The sequence below is a fragment of the Strix aluco genome, chromosome 1, assembly GCF_031877795.1.
Source record: "Strix aluco isolate bStrAlu1 chromosome 1, bStrAlu1.hap1, whole genome shotgun sequence".
Lineage (NCBI taxonomy): Eukaryota > Metazoa > Chordata > Aves > Strigiformes > Strigidae > Strix > Strix aluco.
In genome coordinates, this window is record NC_133931.1 from 107,520,218 (window position 1) to 107,541,564 (window position 21,347).

The following is a 21,347-nucleotide window of genomic DNA, read 5'->3' on the forward strand; positions in this document are numbered from 1 at the left end:
CAGCTGGAATTTTCACATTCTTAGACTTCAAAGTATCAGCCACTAGATACAAACTGGAAAGAAACTTGGCTCTTCTCATTTTGATAATCACAGAACTTCTTGGTTTGTTTTCTCTTTCTCTCACCAAGGTTGTGGGAATCCATCCAGAATGCAAGATATTCCATCAGGTGGTCAAAGAGGAGGCTCTCTGCTTAGAAAAGAATGACTCTGTTTCACCCGATCTTAAAGGTAATGGTCTTGATGATTGTCAAGCTTTTATAAGAATATCCCTTGTATATCATCTCAGGGACACAATGTCAAGATACCATTTGTTCTCCTGAGTCAAGATTTGATTCCTATTTTATGTGATTTCTTAACAGTTTGAAGTGTTGCTTCTATAGGATGGGACTTTACCTCATCTCATTTTAGACATCTTTAAAAGCTCAACATCTAAGTCAGGACTTGTCTTCTCAGATTCCCTTAAAGTAACTGGAGGAAGGTGGGTGTCCCTAGAACATGTTTTATTGCCTCTGGTTTAGATGCTTGCTTGAGAATGAGATGAATCATTCTCTGGAGTAGTATTTCTCTTTACTAACTACAGAATGAAAGTAAGATGATTAGTTGAGACCATGACAAGTTTAGATGCTTAGTTAGGTCAGGAAAACCCTACTTAGAATGTCTTAGATTCCTAAAGAATTTGATGTCTTCTTGTATCAAAAACTGCAAAGAAGCTTCCACAGAAGACACTGAAAAGCATGCTGAAATTATATTGTGTTGAGAATCATTCCAATCTGGTGAAAATTTCTTTGCAAAGAAAAAAAAAAAGAAAAAAATCCCCACTTCTTCAAAATATTATATTTCTACATTTTTGGAGGTTCTTTGTTTCTTTGTTTGTTTGAAAAGATTTATTGTGGTGATGTTTTGAAATCTATTACATGCTCAAATATAAATTTTGAAAATTAAAATGAATGTTTCAGAGACCCTGTAAAATATTTTTAAAATACTGTGTAGAGGGTTCTCTTTACTGAGGTTTTGGCATTGTGGACACATGTTTTGAATAGATTCAAAGTGAAATTTCAAAATGTTAAAACTCTTTCAGAAGTTCAGTTATATTTTTTCTGGCCAGCTTTGCTTAGAAAAGTATGAATCCACCTCAGTGAGATTTTTTTCAGTTACATGAATTATCAGATGTTCACTTTCTACAGAGGAGTTATGAGACAAAGATGCCTCATGTACTTGGTATGAATAGAAGTATTGCAACTACATGGAAGTTTGCCTTTAGCAGCCTATCGAAATTTAGAGACTAATCCCCAGGATATTTCCTTTATCTTCTTATTTATTTTTCTGCAGCCTTTCCAATCACTCTAACATCTGATATTCTTCTTGTACTTGCCTACTCTATTTTAGTGGTATTTCCCTCCACCTTTAATCAAGTCCAGAATACCTTCTGGACACATTTTTCACTTGGAACACCCAGTAACACACCCAAAAATGTTCTGGCAAAAATCAGGCATTTTTGATAATAAAATACATTCCAAGTATTTTTCTCTTTGCCAGAAAAATAATTACATGATTTTGGAATCCTCCTTGTAGCAAAGGCTACTAAAAAAATTTAAAATCCCTTAAAGTACTGTTAAACTATATAAAAATCTTCAACCTTGTCAACTCTTATCTTCTCAAAGCTCTCCTTTCTATCTTTTATTCTCTGGAGATGGAAAGACTTCAATAAAAATCTGTTCTCAATATATTTTAAAATGAAACTTTAGATCCTGAAAAACAATTAATCCCCAATATTTTATCTAGACTAAGATTGGTAAAAGTCGCTAGCTTGCATTTCAGTTTTCAGGAACTGAATGAGACAAACTGAAGGATCACAATTTGTACAGAGTTACTTCTCAGTAGTCACAGAGAATCTGTGCTGGAATTAGTCTATGTTACAGACTTTCTAATCTAAAGTAGTTCCACATTGTTCTTTTACAGAACAGCGTCTAATGAGTGTCATCAATAGAGTCCAGGATGTAATTCCTCTCATCTTGACGTAGATGTGTAAAATAGGTCGATTGAATCAAGCTCTAAAAATGTTTATTTTTCTCCATTTTCTAAAAAAAAAAAAAAAGAGCCCTAAGTTACTGAAAAAGACTTTAACATCTATGAAGTCAACATTAATTGATACGATTCCTACTGCAGTTGTCTTTATGGAGTCTCAGGTGACTTGAACAATCACCAGTCTCTCAAAAACCTTGGTGTGTAAAATGCTTTCTGCCTCTACATTCAGCGGTTTCTTTGATATAAATTGTAGAAATGACTGGAAATGAAGTCAGATCTAAGACTTAAAACATACAGGTTCCACTCCTAGATAAGGTCAACTGATTCTTGTTTTTAAAGCCACATTACCAAATATGATAGATTTTTAGACCCAGCTCCTCAAAGGTATTATAGTCCCTCTAACATAGAGGGACCATTTAAGTCCCTAAGTCTAAGTGTGTGGGCCACTGCATGTCTAAGTGGGACTCATATTACTTGACTTTATTAATTTGAGAATTAGCATCCTAGTTTATGCTATAATCATCAGAGAGACCTAGGTATTTGCAGCGAGTGATTCACCCTGTCCTCAGAAAGGAGCCACCAATATATGGGATGAATCATGCGCTGGAAGTCCCTGTCTCTTAGCTATTAGGAACATAGCTAAGAATAGCTAACATATTTTAGACAATTAAAATTGGAGATAGTGAATCAGGACTTCTATTTTCCCATCTGGCAAATTGGGGCTATCAGGAATTTCATCCTTCCAAGGGTGATGTGAGGATAATGTTGTGGGACATTCTCAGGACTGTCATTTCAGAAGCCAGAGACTAACTTTGCTCAGCTACAGGCAAGTAGTATTGCTTCCACATTTCAGCTCTTGACAGTTTTAGATTTGACTTGTCATCAGTCACAGAGAAAACAGAAAAGAATCAGTGAAAGAAAATACCACTCCCCAAATGAAACTCATGCACTGTTTCATATCCATCTTATGACTACCTAGAGATTTGTTTCGGTTATAGCATGGTGGTTTTTTTATTGGTTCAGGCACCTTTACATGCTGATAATTTTTCTGTCGTGCACCCACACCTACTTCCCAACAGATGCTGCATGACCACAGCCTGAGTCTCACTGTGATGCATCCATGACAAAGATGCAATTAAATATAACTTCTGAAAACCATTTTTATTGGGCTCACATCTAGTAGCATGCCACATGTCATCAGCTAGCAATCTCTGGTTTAGGGAACCTCGTGAATGCCAACCAGTCAGACCTACTCCTGATGATGATTATTTTACAAGGTGCTGGGAGATGTTCTTTAGTTTGGGATGAATCTAATCTCTATTGAAGTCCATTGTAAAAATTCCATTGTTTGTCTAAGACCAGAACTTCAGCCCTTATTTCCATATTGGTAGACTTCAAACATGGAATCAAAAGACTAAGGCTGATTTCTTAAGTCTGATATTTTTCAGTTAGACTCTGAAACTAGTAATGAGAAAACTCAAGTGTTAATAGTTATTCACTATTTTGATTTTGGTGACTTTTTTTTTTTTTACAATAGAAAGACTTTCAGATTACATCTCCTTGAGTTTCAGGTACATTCTCTCATGAAATAAGGTAGGGGAAGGTCCAGCTGGAATCCCGAGTGCATATGTTGAGCCGTGATTTATTCAAGGAGAAGAGGGAAATAATACAACTCTTCACTTTCAGATCTGCATGTCCTATTGTGGGTCTTCTTGCATGTGAATTAGTGGGAAAGCCACAGACAATCTCATTATAGAAAATCAACTGTGTGATGTTCTGTGTGTGTTTCTTCATTTAGAGGCACTTTTTTTTCAGGATGCTCCACAGATTGGGATGGTCTAACCTGCTGGCCTAGAGCCACTTTTGGGGAAGTGGTTAAAGTTCCCTGTCCAAGAATTTTTGAAGAAATCACCAATATCCATGGCAAGACCTTTTTCCTATTCTTTTTATCCCTACATATTTTTTTTAAATAAATTCTAATAGTTACAGATTCAGAAACTTGCATATTTTCCTGAGTCATAATGCTATCTTATGTCAGTCGACATACAATAATTATCCAAATACACGTCTAGGTTTATGGTCAATATTTGGCACTTTTTTGTTTTGTGTTATGCTGTAAAGAATTTTCTAACCTCTTTGGTGGTCTAAAAAAATATGGGTAATTGCACTATGTCGCTAAGTTTATAAAGGAATACAAATATGGCAAAGAATCACTGATTTATAAAGTCATAGAATAATTAATGTTAGAAAGGACCTCTTGAGGTCACCTGGTCCAATCCTCCAGTCAGAGCAGGACCAAGTTCAAAGATTGTATCTAACTTCAAAGCTAGATCAGGTGGCTCAGTGCTTTGTCCACAAGCATAAATTATATTCTAAATGCAGGATAGACTGCATAATTTGATTTCCTCTGTGTGAAGATCGAATTGTCAGAATAAATTTCCTGTATGAAATGTAGAAGTTCCACTGTATCTTGAAATGAATGGGAACATCTGTCTCAACTTTTCAAAAGATAGATATACAGAATATTACCACTCTATAGCTAATCTTGCTGAACATGACTAGACCTGTAAGTGCCTAGCTTAGGAATCAAAGTAGGAATAAAAATTTGTTGTTCCTTGTCAAAACTTAAAGACCCCTCCCCCATAATTCATTCTCTGATATATTTTACCATTAAAGGCTTTCTTCAGAGAAACTGTACACAGGAGGCATATTGGTCAGAACCATTCCCACCATACACTGTTGCCTGTGGATTTGATGAAGGTTCCAGTAAAGGGCCTGAGGATCAGGTGAGTTTTTTATTTCTTGCTTGTGGACATCTCCAGAGCACCCTATTCTGAGTGTGCTGAGTACCTGGATGCTTGCACACACCTGATTCCTGTCAGAATCCAGTAATTGTCCATCTTCAGTGCTAAGCTCAAACCTTTTCGGTATATTTAGAACCTGTTTAACAAATTAGGCTTAATATAAAGCAAGGGAGTAGCAGGTAGCACTTTTCTCTCCATTCAGTTTTCTCCTCTTGGTGTTAATGAGTAGAGTCATGATTAGTTCTCTTGTCCTGCCTAACAAAGACTTTGGATTTCTGACAGGTGATTTGAACCTTCATCATGCACCCATCTCACAAGGAAGCCCTACCAACCTGTCTGGGAGGAATCCAATTCTTTTGGATCCCTCCTGTTGCTTTTTTTCCAGATGTTCTCTGAGTCAGAGTAAAAGATTCCGTAACTTCATAGCATGGTGGTCAATGCACACCTTTAGGAGGGAACTCTTGGATGCCATTGAGTATTTTCTCACCTTATCTTAGGTGTTCAGTGCAGTAGGAAGCGAACCTCTAGTTTTCCTATCTGATCACAGAATCACAGAATCATGTAGGTTGGAAAGGACCTTGAAGATCATCTAGTCCAACCATTAACCTAACACTACACCATATCCCTCGGCGCTATGTCAACCTGACTCTTAAACACCTCCATGGATGGGGACTCCACCACCTCCCTGGGCAGCCCATTCCAACGCCTAACAACCTGTTCTGTAAAGAAATACTTCCTAATACCTAGTCTAAACCTTTCCTGGCACAACTTGAGGCCATTCCCTCAATGATGATCATTGACACTACAGAAGCATTTCTTTTTCACCCATATCTTCATATAATTTAAATTTCCATGTTCCTCATCATTGTACTTGGCCTCAGAATACTAATGCTTCACACTTCATTGGTGGTTGCAGTGCCTCAGTGGTGAACTTTACCTCATAGCTGAAGGTTGTTGATTAGCAGAGACATGCTCACTGCTTCTGCCTTTGAGTTCTGACCTTTGCTAAAAAGGACAGTTTGAGCAAGGGAGAATAGGGGTGTCTCCATCCCCTCATCTCCAGTCTGTTTTGGACCAGGCTTATACATTTTGTACAAACGCAAGATGGTGTACATCACTGCCGCCTCCTCCTATTGTGGTACCTTGATAGAAGCAATGGACTCCCTCCAATCTATGAAAGAGAAGACTAACTCATATAGCTTGTTGTGAGTGTGTAGTCATGACTTAATAGTGGAAAAAGGTCATTTGTCACAGGCCAAAGCAAGACACAGAAAGGTGAAGAAGGTTGTCATCACTAACACTCTGGGTGTTATCTGGAGTAAACCATTTGGTTCTCAAGCTCAAGCACAGAAGTACTAGCTCAGATATCTGAATCTTTAGGAAGTGTAGACACAATTGGCTTCAGCCATTTGACTCCATGATCTTAGAAACTCAAGCACAGCTGTAACAGGCAGAATAGCTATCTGGAATTCAGTTCCCCACCTGTAAGCTAAGAATATTTGTACTTCTTCATACTGTGGGGAAGCTAGAAAGATAAATGCTTAAAAAAACTTCTGGAAAGATGCTGGAAACCATGCAAGCAGTTCGGAAGGCATTTAAGACTTGTAAGGTGTCATGTATTCTGGAGTACAGTTCTCCAGCCCTGGGGCCAGCTGCCATGTGTGGTGGTGCAATTCTTACCCCTCCCTGCCCCTCCTTGTAAGGCTGCTTGGTGCTAGGTGTGATTCCACCCACATCCCCCGAGCTATACACCAATTTGTGGAGATAAGGACTGCTAACCTTAAGGTCCCCCCTTAATGAGCCTGGCTCCTGCCCCTCCTGATTGCTCGGAAATGGTTATAACGGCCCATCATCTCCTAATGGCTTGGCACACCTATGCCTGGGATGCGGTCAAATGGGAACAATAACAGAGTTGCACATTCATCGAGTGAGTTGTTGTGCAACTGCTGAAAGGCACCAGAATACTTCATTTTTCGAGCTGGGCGTGAGCAAAAGGTATCTGACAAAAGTCAATTATCTCAGACCCTATAAACTGCGACCACAAGGGAGACCCTTTGAGCTCTCCTGGATCTCAGCGGGTCTGTGACCAGCATCTCCCCTGAGCTGGGACACCTCAGATATCAAAACCTTTAAGGTGTCGTCTGCTGCCAGAGCTGACGGAAGGCCAGGGGGAAGTCAACCCACTCGAGTCTCAATTATCACCCGTTGAGGAATGCCAAGGCATTGTGAGTATTTACTGTAAACTCAATAGGACAGAATTTTTACTTTGAGCTAGCTTCTCTTTCACCCGCTCTTTCTCTGCCTAATGGTGTGTGGGTACATACTTCATTCTACTGGATCCAAATACTTTTGTCTCTGTGTGTGTTTGTACGTTTTGTGTTCATTCTATTGGATCAAAATCTATTCTCTGTGTGTGTTTGTATATGCGCATGTACATATGTATAAATTAAGATACCATAAAGTAAGTTATTGTGAATCTTGTGATCTTAGAATCTGTAAATAAGTTGCTATTTTTATAGCATTTTCTGAATTATTTTGTAAATGACCGATTACTGTTATTTATCAATAAATCTAGAATTCCTGTTAAATCATTACTGTGTTAATACTTTCATCTGCGACACCATGTCATGGCTCTCATCCACATAGCTAAACCCTTACTCTCTAGGGTGACTTTCTCCAAGCAGTCCCTGGCTTGTGCTAAGCCAAGCATAGTTTGTAGCTGGCCTAGGCTGAAATCAAGCAAGGGGCTATATTTACATTTTAACATTATGGACGATTTCAGGGTAGAGCTCATGTCTGTACTGTGACTGTGTTTAGCTTGTTATTTCAAACCCACAGGTTGACTGACAATAAGATCAGTAAGATATACGGAATTGTAACCATAAGGAAGGAATTAAAAAGAATACCACTTATATTCTAAGAGAACCATATGTTTTGTATTGTGTATCTGCAGTGAGGACTTACGATGTCTTCTGCATATAGTGTTGTTTGTTAGTTACCCTACAAAAACAGATAAAATGCATCAAAATACTTAATTGTTCAATTGAAGAACGTATTTTCTAATTTTCACCTGAAACACCAGGATGATTCCGAGGTTGTTAGGGTTGCATGATTTATTTATGGATTTACTTAAAATTGCTGATTGGTTGTCTCAACCTAGAATTGTTGTCTTTTGGACAGAGTTTGGATCAATTAGAGAACAAAGTGTCCATTGCATTTGCAAGGAGGAAACTTGTCTGGATGCAGAGAATTTAGTTTCTTGGGATTTTAAATAATTAGGTGATCTTGTAGTGAATCAGAATAAGATTTGCATAGATAAAGCAATGTATATGTGCTTCATTTTTCTTAGGACAAATGAACTATAAAGAATTTACAGTGTTACAATATCCAGAAACTGAATGAACTCTTTGTCCAAAGAATTAGACTGTGAGGTTATTTTCCTGACTTTAACTTTTTAACCTCCACAATACAATGTGACTGTTTCACACTGTTTCAGTTTCCTCACCTGCAAAATGCAAGTTTTATTTCTCTTTTAGCTGTAGCTGTTTATGAAACCCAATACTTATTGAATCTGGCCCACGTCTAAAGTGACGGATTCACAAATTGCCCATCAGCAGGTTTCAGCGCCCTAAAGTCTTTATGTACCTATAGGGGAAAATGTAGTTCCTTAACAAAATTAATATTTTATTGTTGAACATGCTCAAAGGGGTCACTATTGCAGATGAGCCTGTGGGCTGTGAAACCTGTCTCATGTGTAAGGTTAAGTAGGAATCAAAAGAAAAAAAAGTGTGTTAGCGATGCAGGGAAACCCTGAATCAGATCTCAAGCATGTAAAGCAACGCATAAGTGATGGGACTGAGTGGTAAGGGAAAATGTATCATAGTGAAATAAGCACACCAGCATGCATGCTGCATAACCACCAGCATTGGTTTGTGTTCTCTTTTTCTCATAGAAATCATATTATTCTGCATTTTGGCGTGTCTACACTGCTGGCTATGCAGCATCAGTGACTTCACTCATTACAGCTCTAATTGTCTTTGCTGCCTTCAGGTAAAAACAAATGGTCTCTTTCTCAGGATGTCTTAAGATAGCCTCATCCTAATTCCTCTCGAACCCTCTGTGTTTTTGTTTTGTGGGATTTTTTATTATTATTTTGAAATCCTTCTCAGACATAACGCCTTTGATGGCAATGGATTCTTCTCTATTCATGTTGTAACATTTCGCTGCAGACGTTAAAACAAAAAAGCTGGCTGGACAGTCTGTTTTAGTCTCTTTATTGACACCATACAATGGAAATGCTCCAACCTGTTATCACTGTTAACATAACTATTCCTCCAGTGCATAGCAGGACATACTCTGCAGAAACTGAGTGTCTCATGTCCCTGAACCAGCAGTAATTCTAAACTGTCCGATCCCTCATAATTGAGAGCTATAGAAAGAGATTTAAAGAAATTAAAATATCACATTTGGTGATGTTGGATATTAGGAAATGGATCCTGGTTTTGACTGGTTCCAATGTACTTGGACAAAAGCCTTAAGCTGACTCTGCAAACAGGAGTGCAGAGCACAGAAACAGCTTCCTAACTGGTGGATTTGCAGTCCCAAAAGTCTTATCATTTCTAGAGAGACCCAGGACCAAGAAGTTGATATGTCCAAACCTTGAAGGACATTTCTTCAGCTCAAGGTCAAACCGTGAACAGGGTAATCTAGGGAAATGCAGTCTAAGGTAAGGCAGCTACTCCTGTGGCAGCCATCCCACAACATGTGACTGACACCCACTCAATATTCTCATCTCCTCTGGATAGAAAGGGGCTGAAGAGCCTGTCTGCAAGTTTGTTCAACAAAAAATGTTATTTAGAATAATTAAAAGGCATTATTGCAGTACAGCCCAAGAGTCCCAGAGTTACTCTCTGCTTCTAGCATCTCCTTTAAATGTGTGGTGATTCAAGAACAATAATACTAGTACCTATATTAGCTTAAACAGATAACTGCTCTGCTCTCTTGTGTCTAGCTTCCTCTCAAATAGTGACAGATCATTTATTTGCCTTTGAAGGTGTCTGAAGTCACTCTGTATTCCTGTCTGAGTTTTGATAAGACCATGACAAATTTCTCTTGCAGAACAATTTTTATTTTCTCATTCCATGTCAGAAAATTCCACTGTACACGGAATTACATCCATATGCACCTGTTTGTCTCCTTTATCCTGAGGGCAATTGCTGTTTTCATCAAGGATGCTGTTTTGTTTGCAGACGAAACTATGGACCACTGCCTAATGTCAACGGTATGAACTTCTCCTCTCTTATCCTTTAATTTAATTCTTGACCTGAAGAGAACATGGAGATTTATTAATCCCATTTCTCTTTAGTTTGCTAGAACTCAAATCTTAAAACAAACAGTACTACACAAACCCAAAGACCAAGCGCTATGGTTACATTCAGCTTTGATATATAAGGTACAGGTCTGTTGACTCTAATGAAGCTGTAACAATTTTGATCAGTACAGAATTTAATCTGCAATAGAGGGTCAATGTTTCCATTTCAAAAAACTGAAGTAAAGTGAATTGAAATGATGAAATCCAAAACCAACTGAAATCTTGTAATCATTTCTTCATTATTATGTGGTAATATTGAATTTTGCCTATATTTGTAGAGAAACCAGACACAATGGAGAGTAGACCTAATAGTTTTTTCTTCCTCTGCTTTTCCAGGTTGCTTGTAAAGCTGCTGTGGCATTCTTCCAGTTCAGTATTTTAGCCAATTTCTTCTGGCTTCTTATAGAAGGGATATACCTGCAAACACTGCTTTTGCTGACCTTTGTTTCAGACAGGCAGTATGTATGGTGGTTCATATTTACTGGCTGGGGTTAGTACTCTTTTCCTCTTTGTGTTATTTAACATTCGATTACTTTCAGAACTAGATAAAATATTTGTTTTGAAATAAATGGTGCCTATCAAAGGTGTCACCTTTCTGGTGAAAGCTGCCCATTCATGCAGTACTACTACATCAAAATCATACATTATTCTGTCTTTCTTCTCTTGTTAGATATTTAACTATTCAAAACGTTGAAGGACAGGATAGGATGGATTACTAGAGGCACTATGATAATTCTACTTGAAAGACTGCAGCACTTGTATTTATGATTGGAATTAATTTCATGCAACTGCAGTAATTTAAAAGTTAGCCATCTAATCTAAATTATCTCTCCAGGTTTCTCCTGAAGTTGGTAGAGTGAGGTATGCATGCCATGATGGTAATTAATCCTCAAGAAGATGAATAATGTAGCTGAATAACATCCTGGAAACACGTTGCCTTCCTCCACTGACTAAAGTAGTTTGAGTGACTAACTTTAAGTTGACATTTTGGTTTTACTAAGCAGAATTAGAGAGATTAATCTTAAATCATGTGAGCTCAGGGCTAGGAATCAAACAATTCTATTTTTTTTCAGAGACCTTCTGGCTTTAGGGAATCTTTTGAGTTTATAAAACATTTTCAATTATCTCTGTTGGAATATGTGCACATAATATATAAAACTTCTTTTATTTCAGAGAATTGTTTGTTGTGACTTTCAGATATTCTTTTACCTCATCTTGGCTATTTTAAAATAGAGGCACCCACATTGGTATTTTTGGCTTAGGAGTGAAATCCAAATTCCCCTGAAGTAAATAGTAATTTATCCTTCATCTTCAGTTTCTCTATTTTTTTTTTTTTATGTAATTAAACTTTTAAAGTCTGAATTTTATAAGGTTGATGTTGATTTGGAGCTATTCCAATTATGCTTTCCTGAAACTAGATGCTTAGACCTTGATTAATCACAGCTAACTTGAGATAAAAAAGGAAACACCTCAATTAATAATGTAGTAATCCTCATCTTCTATAATCAATGGAAAGTGAGAGACACCTGAGGGGCAGCTCAGATATGGATTTGATATGGATGTAAATATTTCTTTTCATTAATTAAAAAGACAACTTGAACTGAATATGGTCCCAACTTAAAGGTCTTGAACAAAGGTCTAAAATTAGGAAGGTCAACTTCTGGTCCTTTATTACAGATCTAAAATGATACTTAAAAAGATATGACCTATATCACTACAGATTTGTCAGTGAAAATGTCACCTGCTTCAGATTAAAGTCCCTTTGTGCAGCTATGAAAGTCACTTAGTCTTTGGAAATTCAATTCCACAGAAGGAGAGCAAAAGCTATTGCTAGCTTATAGGCCTGCTTGAAAAAAAAAAAAAAAAAAGAAATAACTATTCAGTCATAAATGTAGAAGGATAAGCAGTGATAAAGTGAGGCTAGAAATCACCTGTTCCAGGATTTAACTAAGTTTTCATGGAATGCTCTTCAACAGATGGGTCTAGAGTGATTAGTAGAGTCTCCCCAGGACAAAAAGGTGAACTCTTCCAGCTAGTGTACAAGGAGGTGTATCCAGGCCACAATTCACATGAGGAAAGACCTCTAGCTACATAAGTGATTCCTCCAGCTTCGCAAGTGCTTGTAATTCATATCCAAACCTTCAAGTAATTCCTACCTGTTATTTTTGAAAACATGGTTTCACAGCATCCTCTATTTTCCTTTGTTTTGATTCCATTCTCCTGCCTTTTTTTTGCCTTTCTTTTTTCTTTCCCTGAACTGCAAGTTAAGTTTGTTCAGAAAGATATTTAAAATTGTCTGACCCAATTTTTGACCTTTAATATACATCAGTCTGTCACACTGTGACCCTTCTTGGAATAAAGTTTCCATGGGTATTCAAAACAATTATATTGTCTTTTATATCGGTTTGTCCAGGAGGTCCCACTGCTGTGATGATTGCTTGGGTCCTCACAAGAATCCATCGACAAAATACCGGGTAAGTCAGAGCTTGGATAAGGAAGCCAAGGACATCTTATTTAGTATTGTATTTTGACTTTCTAGTGGGGAAAAAATAGATATCAAAACCAGAAAAACAAGAAAATTTTTCCAAAGTTGTGCCTCTAATCTTAAACTTCATACACAAGTAAGTAAGAAAAGAGTTTTAAGTCTTCTGATTTTGATGTGCATATATAGAGTAATAAAACCTGGAAATATCATAATAATTATTGAAATTTCATTTAGTTTCCTAATACTCAGTCCTTGAAATAATTATATTTTAAGGAAATCATTGCTTCTGTATAAAATCAGCCATAAATTACTAACCCTAATCTCTTCAAATAAGTACCTCCCAAACAAACACGTTATGTCCTGATAAGAAGTTTTTTTAATTTCCATTCAGTTCTTTGATTATTTATTTATTTTTTTAAAAAATTTTAATCTTTTAATATGAGAGCCAGGTATAAAGCACATGATTGTTTACAAAAAGCTGCCCTGAAGACCTTCAGGTCATTTCACGTGTGTTATCTGTTGGAAAAGATATTATTTTACACCTATCTGCTCAGGACTCAGGTTAATGATGTAGAAGCAGTAAGTTCTATGGTCCATCACATTTGGCACATCCTATTTTCCTTTCTGCGGATTACTGGAGAACATCTGCAGAAGAAGTTCTCCAGTGTAGTGTTTCATAAGTGGAAGTAGTCTACCTTTCCACACCATGTGCTTTCTTTTTGTAGCCAGGAGATGTGCAAGGAAGATTTCATTTTCCTCCTTTCCCACTGCTCCTCTTCCAAAGAAGAGTTTATCTGTTGGATCTGTAGCAAAAGAATCTGTCACAAGATACTCCAGTTACAGAAAGAGTTCTGAGAAAGGTGGAGAGCAGGAACAAGAGCTCTGCCAAGTTCTTACAGGCTTAAAGATGGTGATGAAAACTGTCTGAACTTAGGGTGCTCTTCCAGCAAAGTGTCTACCTGCTCAGTTTACTTCTCTGATGTATTTTAGATGTCCACTTTAAGATGAGATTAATTGTGTCTAGCTATATTGATCTCCTTTGACTGCAAAGGAAATGGAGTTGAATAGATCCAATGAAGACATCTACATAGCCAGATGCACCTCATTGCAGATCCTCCATACATTTGGTTGTTTTTCTAATATTAGATATATAAACAAACTGAAGTATCAGAACCATTAATGTTTTACCTAATAACCTGATAAATGGGAAACCCATGCTCTTCAGACATAGCTGCTCTGATCTCACATTGCTCATATTGCAAAGATACACCTTACACTCAGACATGCTGGGATAAGCCACCATCTGTAACCTCTGTTGTTATACACAGCCGAATATCCTGTGTCACAAAACTGGAAGGGAAATACAGGAAGAGGAAGCAAGATACAACCTAATATTTATGACACTTGACTGGAGAGAGTTAAACTGGATTGTTACCGATGTTAAATACATGAACAGCTTTAAAACAGGGACTAAAAGCCCATTCTGCTCTCTCCTTTCAGGGCACCTTTACTAGGGCTCTAGGATTTTCTTACGTATTTCCTCATGACCCTAAATTCATTACATTCATGGATGCACTGTAGTTCAATCTCTGACCTGTACTTTGTAAACAGGTCACTTCTTCAACAGAAGCCAAGAAAAGAAGTTTGCAAATACAAATGTGCATTTCTTGACTTGCCTTTTGTTCTTCAACCCTTGCCTCTTACTGAATAAACCTCCTTTAGATTTGTCTACACAGAAAGTTTGAGAGAGGTATCAGGGTACCAGTACCAGCAGGGGCCTTTAAATAATGATTTAAAACCCTATCCTGTGACAGAAATACTTTCATGTGCTGTGGAAAGCTCACATGGGACAGATAACATGACTGGTTTTGTTTGCTGTTTCAGATGTTGGGATGATGATGAAAATGGAGTGCTGTTATGGATCATCAAAGGCCCCATTCTGCTAACTGTATTAGTATGTTTTTTCATTTTGTCTTTAGTATCTTTTAAAATGTGAAATATAATCTAGTGTCTCCTTTCAGTAAACTGGGAGAAAAGCAATAGTCCATGCTATGGTATTGAATTTCAAATAGCGGAAAATTATTGTATAGCATGTGGTTTTGTTGTTATTTTTGTTGGTTTTGTTGGGGTTTTTCCCCCCAAAACACCCCAAACCACAACCAAAAGGGTAAATCCTATATTTTCTTGTCACCTGCATTCCACATACCACAGTCATGTCTGTGTCTCTGTAAGTAATTTCTGAAGAAAGGCAATCCATTCCTGCAAGATTCTTTGATAATATGAAGCTGATTTAATACAAGAAATACATATAGATCATTTTATCTAGTATATTTTTAAAATGATTTCTTAGGATGTAAACATAAGACAAAAAATCTCACTTATGCATACATTTATTCCATCTAAATTTAGAGGAAAGAGTATGTCACTTGCATTTGTATCTGTTATAATCCCTGTCATAAACAATGAAGGGAACAGGGATGACTATTTAGACCATGTAAGATCTGCTAGGTGCTGACAAAAAGTACAAGGAGTCAATATCAGACATAAACAGATATTGAGATACATAGGTCTATATTAATTCAACATAACTTTCAGCATATCTGTATGTATAACTATAGATTAGTGGGGAAAATTAATACTATTTCTAATGCTATTGATTTGATCTGAGAGCAGATCTGCACTGCTTTATAGCAGTGCAATTCCTATGACAGGGGACTTTTAGTTAATTTATATCAACTGAAGATATGTCCTGATTTGTAGTAAGTTTACAGATTTTGTCTTGTCTTTTCAGATTAACTTTGTTATATTTATTAATGTGATCAGAATTCTAGTCCATAAATTGAAATCTCAAGAGGGAGGAGGGAGCCATTCAAGTCACTTTGTGTAAGTGTTTCTGGGTCTCTTGATATTGACGCATTCTAGCTGCTATAAGAAAGGTTTTATGGGCAGGAGCACAAAATGTTCTACTCCTTAATGACAGAAAGAGAAATCCCCAGAGGAAATAGTGATGTAAACTTTCTTTTTCATCCCAAATATTGCATCTCTCTTTTTCTTCAGGGAGAGAAGGGTAGGGTGGATATGTTGGGGACAATGAGAAAAGTAAAATATAAAGTATTACAACTCCAAAAGGACCCAGCTTGAAAATGTAAACACTTTCAGGTAATGCATTCATCTTTCTTCCAGTCCCTTCTACACAAACGGCCACATAGAGAAGACAGAGATAATTTCCTTTAAATTCTTAGCAGTAACATGATGCTGATGTTCTGGTAACTGAACCTAGTCCTTCCTGTTCATGATCCTCTTCACAATCAATTGGGATCTCATCAATGCAGTCAGAGGACTCTAGAAAGTTATTTAATTCATTGTAAAATATGTAGGTATGGTTGTTAGTGATGGCACAGGACCTAGCGTAAACTCCTGCCCTTCTGGAGTGAGCTGAAGGCCAAGCAAACAACCCTAGGACACCACCAGTGGCTCTCACACCACTGTTTAAGCAACTGAATTAAGTCCTATGGACAGTGATGATTAATAGTTTTGGAAGCTGAGACACTTCTATGTGGCATACCTACATATCATTGAGATTAGTCTCAGGAGGGTAGATCAGGAGTTTGGTGCCCCTGTTTTTAAATGTATAGCAGGGAGAAGAACCCTTAAAGGTCAATACAGAAAACTTGCATGCTGATTTGTTCATCTTTGTTCACCAGGTGTTGATGGTGGGAATGGCAGAAAGTAATCTTTCTACAACCTCGTTGGATGTAGTTGCCTCTATTATGAAGCTGTCCTCTATGTTAAAATTTGTTCCAACATATAATTGTTATCATTAATTCCACATTTCTAACAGTGCACTGTTCTTTAATTCTTGGTTTGCTAGGAGACTTGCTAAATCCACGTTACTCTTAATCCCCCTCTTTGGAGTGCACTACATTGTATTTGCATTTTTCCCAGAAAGCACTGGTCTGGAAGCTCGACTTTATATTGAGCTGGGCTTGGGTTCTTTTCAGGTAAGCTGAACAAAATGTTTATCAGTCCTAAGAGGTTTGGTCTGAAACACCACATTTGTGGTATTTTTACATTTTAGGTTGGTTATTAGAGCAGGTGTTAATAATGTGTCTAAATTCAACACACATATTCCATCTTATTCCTTCACAAGCTCTTTCTATTGTTTGTTCCCTTATCTTATTATCTGAAACCTCACACTATTTTTGAGTTCTGACTCAGATTTCATATTAATAATCACAAACATCCCCTCCCAATATCTACCTTTATTGAATAACAGTGACAGAATCATGAAGATCAGTCTATGGATTAAGGTGAACTGATCGAAAATAATTCCACATAAAGTAAAGATGATGATAAGAGGAATGAAAAAATAAGGATAATATATAACAACCTGTTCTACCCTTACTCTTTAGCAGCAGTGAATGCATTATGTTAATACTTCTCTGTTTCTTTTATTTTGTTATACCACTGTTCAGAAAAATATCTTGGATTTGAGAGGGTCAGGGCCTGGGTATGTTACTGTTTGTAATAAATAGCTGAGGTCTTTTTCCTCCCCCTTTTCCCTGTACCCCACAACAGCTTGTCCACATTGATATGTGTTGAAAATGATCCATCTTCCATGCTTACTTCTCAAGCATGACCAGACTCTATTTGGGAAAATACTTGCTGGTCCAAGCCAAAGCTGTGTCATGGACCATGCTGGTATTTAACAACACAGGCAAGCAAAGGCCAGTATTTGGGGCTGTGCCTTGTTCAGTTTACTGACACAAATGTAGTCTAGCACTGTCCAGTGTTTGCCTGTGTTTAACTGTGTGTTAGCACAGTCTGTGAAATGGCTTGGCTCTCGACTGACTAGCACTCCTCCAAACAATGCCTGACTGTAGTTCTGGGCGAATATGAATTCAAGACTTTTCCCAATAGGTTGTTGGCTGAACACAGCCATACTCTTCTGTGTGAAAGAAGATAGTTTAGCAGTAAAGATGCAAAACAAGAGCAGGATCTCACCCAGTTTATTCACTTCTGTAAGTATAGACTAGAAAAAGACAGAGGTCCTTACTGCCTTATCTGAGGGAGAACTTGTTTGTAGGATACAGTAAACAGTAAGTTAGTCCTTAGTGTCTTCGTACAAGGGCAATAATATACATATAATGTCCCCAGTCCTTTAATCTTATTATGAAAACCCAGTAAATAGTGACCTAAATTCCAATGGAACAATGGAAAACAAGTATTTTTTGCTGTCTTGCTCAAATTTTGAATGAAACCTGATGTTTTTGATTCTATGTTTTAAATCCTGATGGTTAGCTTTTTCTGCCTATCCTTCCTGTCCTAGGGTTTTGTTGTTGCTCTTCTATATTGCTTCTCAAATGCAGAGGTGAGTAGCAAGTACATAAGATTATCTAAACCTTTTAAACTCATGAGCCTCTCTTGGTTTTGTGGTTTTTTTGTTTGTTTGTTTGTTTGTTTGTTTGCTTTTTCCTTTTTCCTGTTTCCAGAACAGATCTGTGTTTTGATCTGCACCTGAAAGCATGAAATATCTTCTTTTTTTCCCTTGGTACCTTTGTTGACTTTATTTGTATTCATGCAATTCTGATAGAAGGACACAGAATAAGCTTTGAAGAAATGACCCTTCACAAATGGCTGGTGACTTTCCTGTCGAGGGACTTTTTTCTGCTTTATGTCTGATAGCTATCATGATGATGTCTCTATGGAAATCTTGTAACAGTCCTTACTCTCTTTAGGTTTATTTTCTCCTAGTGAGTTTCTTCCCTTTCCCTTTTTCCCTTTCCCTTTCCCTTTCCCTTTCCCTTTCCCTTTCCCTTTCCCTTTCCCTTTCCCTTTCCCTTTCCCTTTCCCTTTCCCTTTCCCTTTCCCTTTCCCTTTCCCTTTCCCTTCTTTCCCTTTCCCAGGGAAGCATGTGCATTGTCAGTAGTTTTGTTCAATTCCTTTCTTTCCCATTTTCATAATGTTGTTAGGATTTGGATAAATTCCCTGTAGAACATTTTAGAGAGCCTATAATTTCAAAATCTATCTAAATTTGCTTGCACTTTCCCCAGAAGTGCAGAATGAATCAAAAGTCATAGGAAAATATAAAAACACATCTCATCCTCAGAAAAGTGTGTAGGTTAGATAAGAAGAATGACCCACTAACAGTGCCTTGGTCTCCCCACTAGCTTAGACTGGACACTTCTCATAGGGATGGTTAATAGGTGAAATTGATCCTATCCAAGGATGAATAATGCCTAAAATATGGTTGTTAGGAAAAACAATTTATAATGGACATTCTAGTGCTGTTCTGAGAGAGTGGCTTCAAGACTATAAATACATAATGCTCTGCTTCCCACCTGCCTTCTGTCTGCATAGAGTCCTTGCCAACAGCCTTTAAATAGCTCACATATTGTATCTCACAACACACAAATCTACTAGGTGTTAACAAAGGGACAGACAGAGAGTGATCTCTCGCCCCAAAATTAAGTGGTGTGTGTTGGCTTGCAACCATGCTGCATAGGGATAATGGCTTCCGAAGCAGATTGGCCACTCATTACAACTTGGCAGTGCATCTGTTATGGTTTCCTTCAATCATAAAAATAATTATTGCTTTCTGTGTATGTTTCTTCAGTTTTAAGTATCTACAACAATGTGAGACACTGTGCTGCTGCCAAGAAAGGTGGTATCTCTGTGGGATGAAACTGAGGGCTGGTATTGTACACAGAAGTGTTGAATGGCCTTAAGCTTGCTGGGACAGTAGTGGAGTACTGGGTTGGTGGAGGAAGACCCTCTTTTATTTATTAGAATCTTGAAAGCTCCAGAGGGTATGTTGTGTCCATACTTGAAGTTGCACACAGAGGCTGTCATGTCTGTGTGGTTAACAGAGAAAATAAAGGCAGAATAAGGGCTATCTCAATAATAAATATTGCCAGTGACTTTTAGGGACCCCTGATGTCCAAGAGGTACTTCTTCATGTCTCACCCTCTTTTATATATGTCACTGTAGAGACCATATCTAATAGAGGATTAGATAACAGAATTACTAGATGAATTCCTAAATTCAGAGTACTTAAATCACATTTGTCCATACATGCATCCCCTGTAAGAATTAATAGTTTCACTTAACAGTTTATTTGTGCATTTAATTTGGAGTGCATTTGTGCTAATAGTGCTATAACACTGTCATAGATTTTCAGCGTTAATGACAGCCACAGAAGATAGCAGCTGTATGGTTAGAAGCATTTGTCGTATCTTCTTAGTTTAGGATGACATTTGTAAGTCACTTTGTGGACATTCAGGAGAGCCACCCCCCTTGCACAAGAAGCAGATAGAGATGATGCTGAATGTGAACAGAGGTAACAGGGCACAGCAAGTAATTAGTCCACAGGAGAAGACTGTTCATGTGAACAGTGGCAAGGACTGGGTGTTTCCTGCACCTACTCACACTCCCTCTGATACAGCTTTGAATGTGAGCTGTTTTATGTAGGGCGACAGAACCTACTTTCCCCCTGTCCCCTCACCCCAGTCTCAGTAGTGTCAATAGCAGGTCATGGACCTCCAGGGTTCTTCAACCTACCTGTTAGTTGTGTGTCAGATGGTAAAAAAATCAGTTTTGCCTATGCTTTTTAGGATCCCAAGACCTCTCTGAAATGTAATATGTATTCAAGTTGATTCAGTATCTTTCAGAGTCAGAAGGAGATCTTTAGGAGGGATTTCAATCTGGATAAACTGAAAGCCTGGAGAAGGACCCTTATTGTACATAGCAAGTCACAGCAAGGAGGCACAAAAGATTCATTATGACAAAAAATAGAAATTATACAAAAAGGTAGAAATATTTTTGAACCAGACCTACAACAATAAACAATGAAACTGCAGTCAAAAACTTTCCTGTCATCCTCTGAATGCTGGAAATCAAGTCTCTTTATATTCAATAGTAAATAGGGACATAGTTTACATTCTTCTAAAAATGTATTAAGGCTTAATGCTGACTGATTTGGGTGCCTTTGTGCATCGGGGCTAAGTAGTCAGTCAGACATTTTGGCATATTTTACCTTCAATGTCCACTAAGTCTTAATTTTCTTATTCTTTGTTTTTAAATTCCTTTTCTATAGGTTCAAAGTGAACTGAAAAAACAAATGTGCAAATGGCAGTATCAACAATACCTGAACTTCATACACAAACAAAGGATTTTGTCCAGAGAAAACAGTCCAGTCAACTATGTCACTCAGTTATCACTGCTTGAAAAAATCAGTCCAAAAAGGAAAACATCTATCTACCTGAACAGTGTAACTTCTGTCTGAGCTTTTCCAGCAGGATAAGTTGCTGTGACATTGTAACATACTACCTAAGAGGTGGCCAGCTTGGAACATTTATGGCTTTCCATCGTGTCAAGAGACTTCTGTGAATTTCTTGTCCTGAATGTGAGCTGCTTTTCTCACTGGTACAGTTCAGTGTCACAACCCTGGTTCTCTCTCTCCTTAAGCATATAAAATCCACTTGTTTTGTTGTGAAATGCCAGACCTTGAGTTAGTGTGGATCAACAGGTTAGCACCCAAAAAGAAGGACCTACATTAACTTCTCCCAGGCCCAGCATGTTTGTCATGACTTTATTAGTGTTTCCAGAAATTTTCAGTTGACAAGAATGCTATTCCTAATCTTCATTTGAAACAGTTATGTGG

General features: G+C 37.6%; 1 protein-coding gene across 1 annotated transcript in view; it reads left to right on the forward strand.

The window, feature by feature from the left end:
• The window catches only part of LOC141915566 (vasoactive intestinal polypeptide receptor 1-like), a 38,426-nt gene extending 17,457 nt beyond the window's left edge, over positions 1 to 20,969 (forward strand). Inside the window, exons 2-13 of the mRNA XM_074807566.1 lie at positions 129 to 228; positions 3,841 to 3,948; positions 4,702 to 4,811; positions 8,782 to 8,879; positions 9,978 to 10,110; positions 10,537 to 10,690; positions 12,614 to 12,674; positions 14,570 to 14,639; positions 15,477 to 15,568; positions 16,557 to 16,686; positions 18,015 to 18,056; positions 20,781 to 20,969. Of these exons, the coding sequence (XP_074663667.1) occupies positions 129 to 228; positions 3,841 to 3,948; positions 4,702 to 4,811; positions 8,782 to 8,879; positions 9,978 to 10,110; positions 10,537 to 10,690; positions 12,614 to 12,674; positions 14,570 to 14,639; positions 15,477 to 15,568; positions 16,557 to 16,686; positions 18,015 to 18,056; positions 20,781 to 20,969 (1,287 nt within the window). The remainder of the gene's footprint in view (positions 1 to 128; positions 229 to 3,840; positions 3,949 to 4,701; positions 4,812 to 8,781; positions 8,880 to 9,977; positions 10,111 to 10,536; positions 10,691 to 12,613; positions 12,675 to 14,569; positions 14,640 to 15,476; positions 15,569 to 16,556; positions 16,687 to 18,014; positions 18,057 to 20,780) is intronic.
• Positions 20,970 to 21,347: the final 378 nt, after the last annotated feature.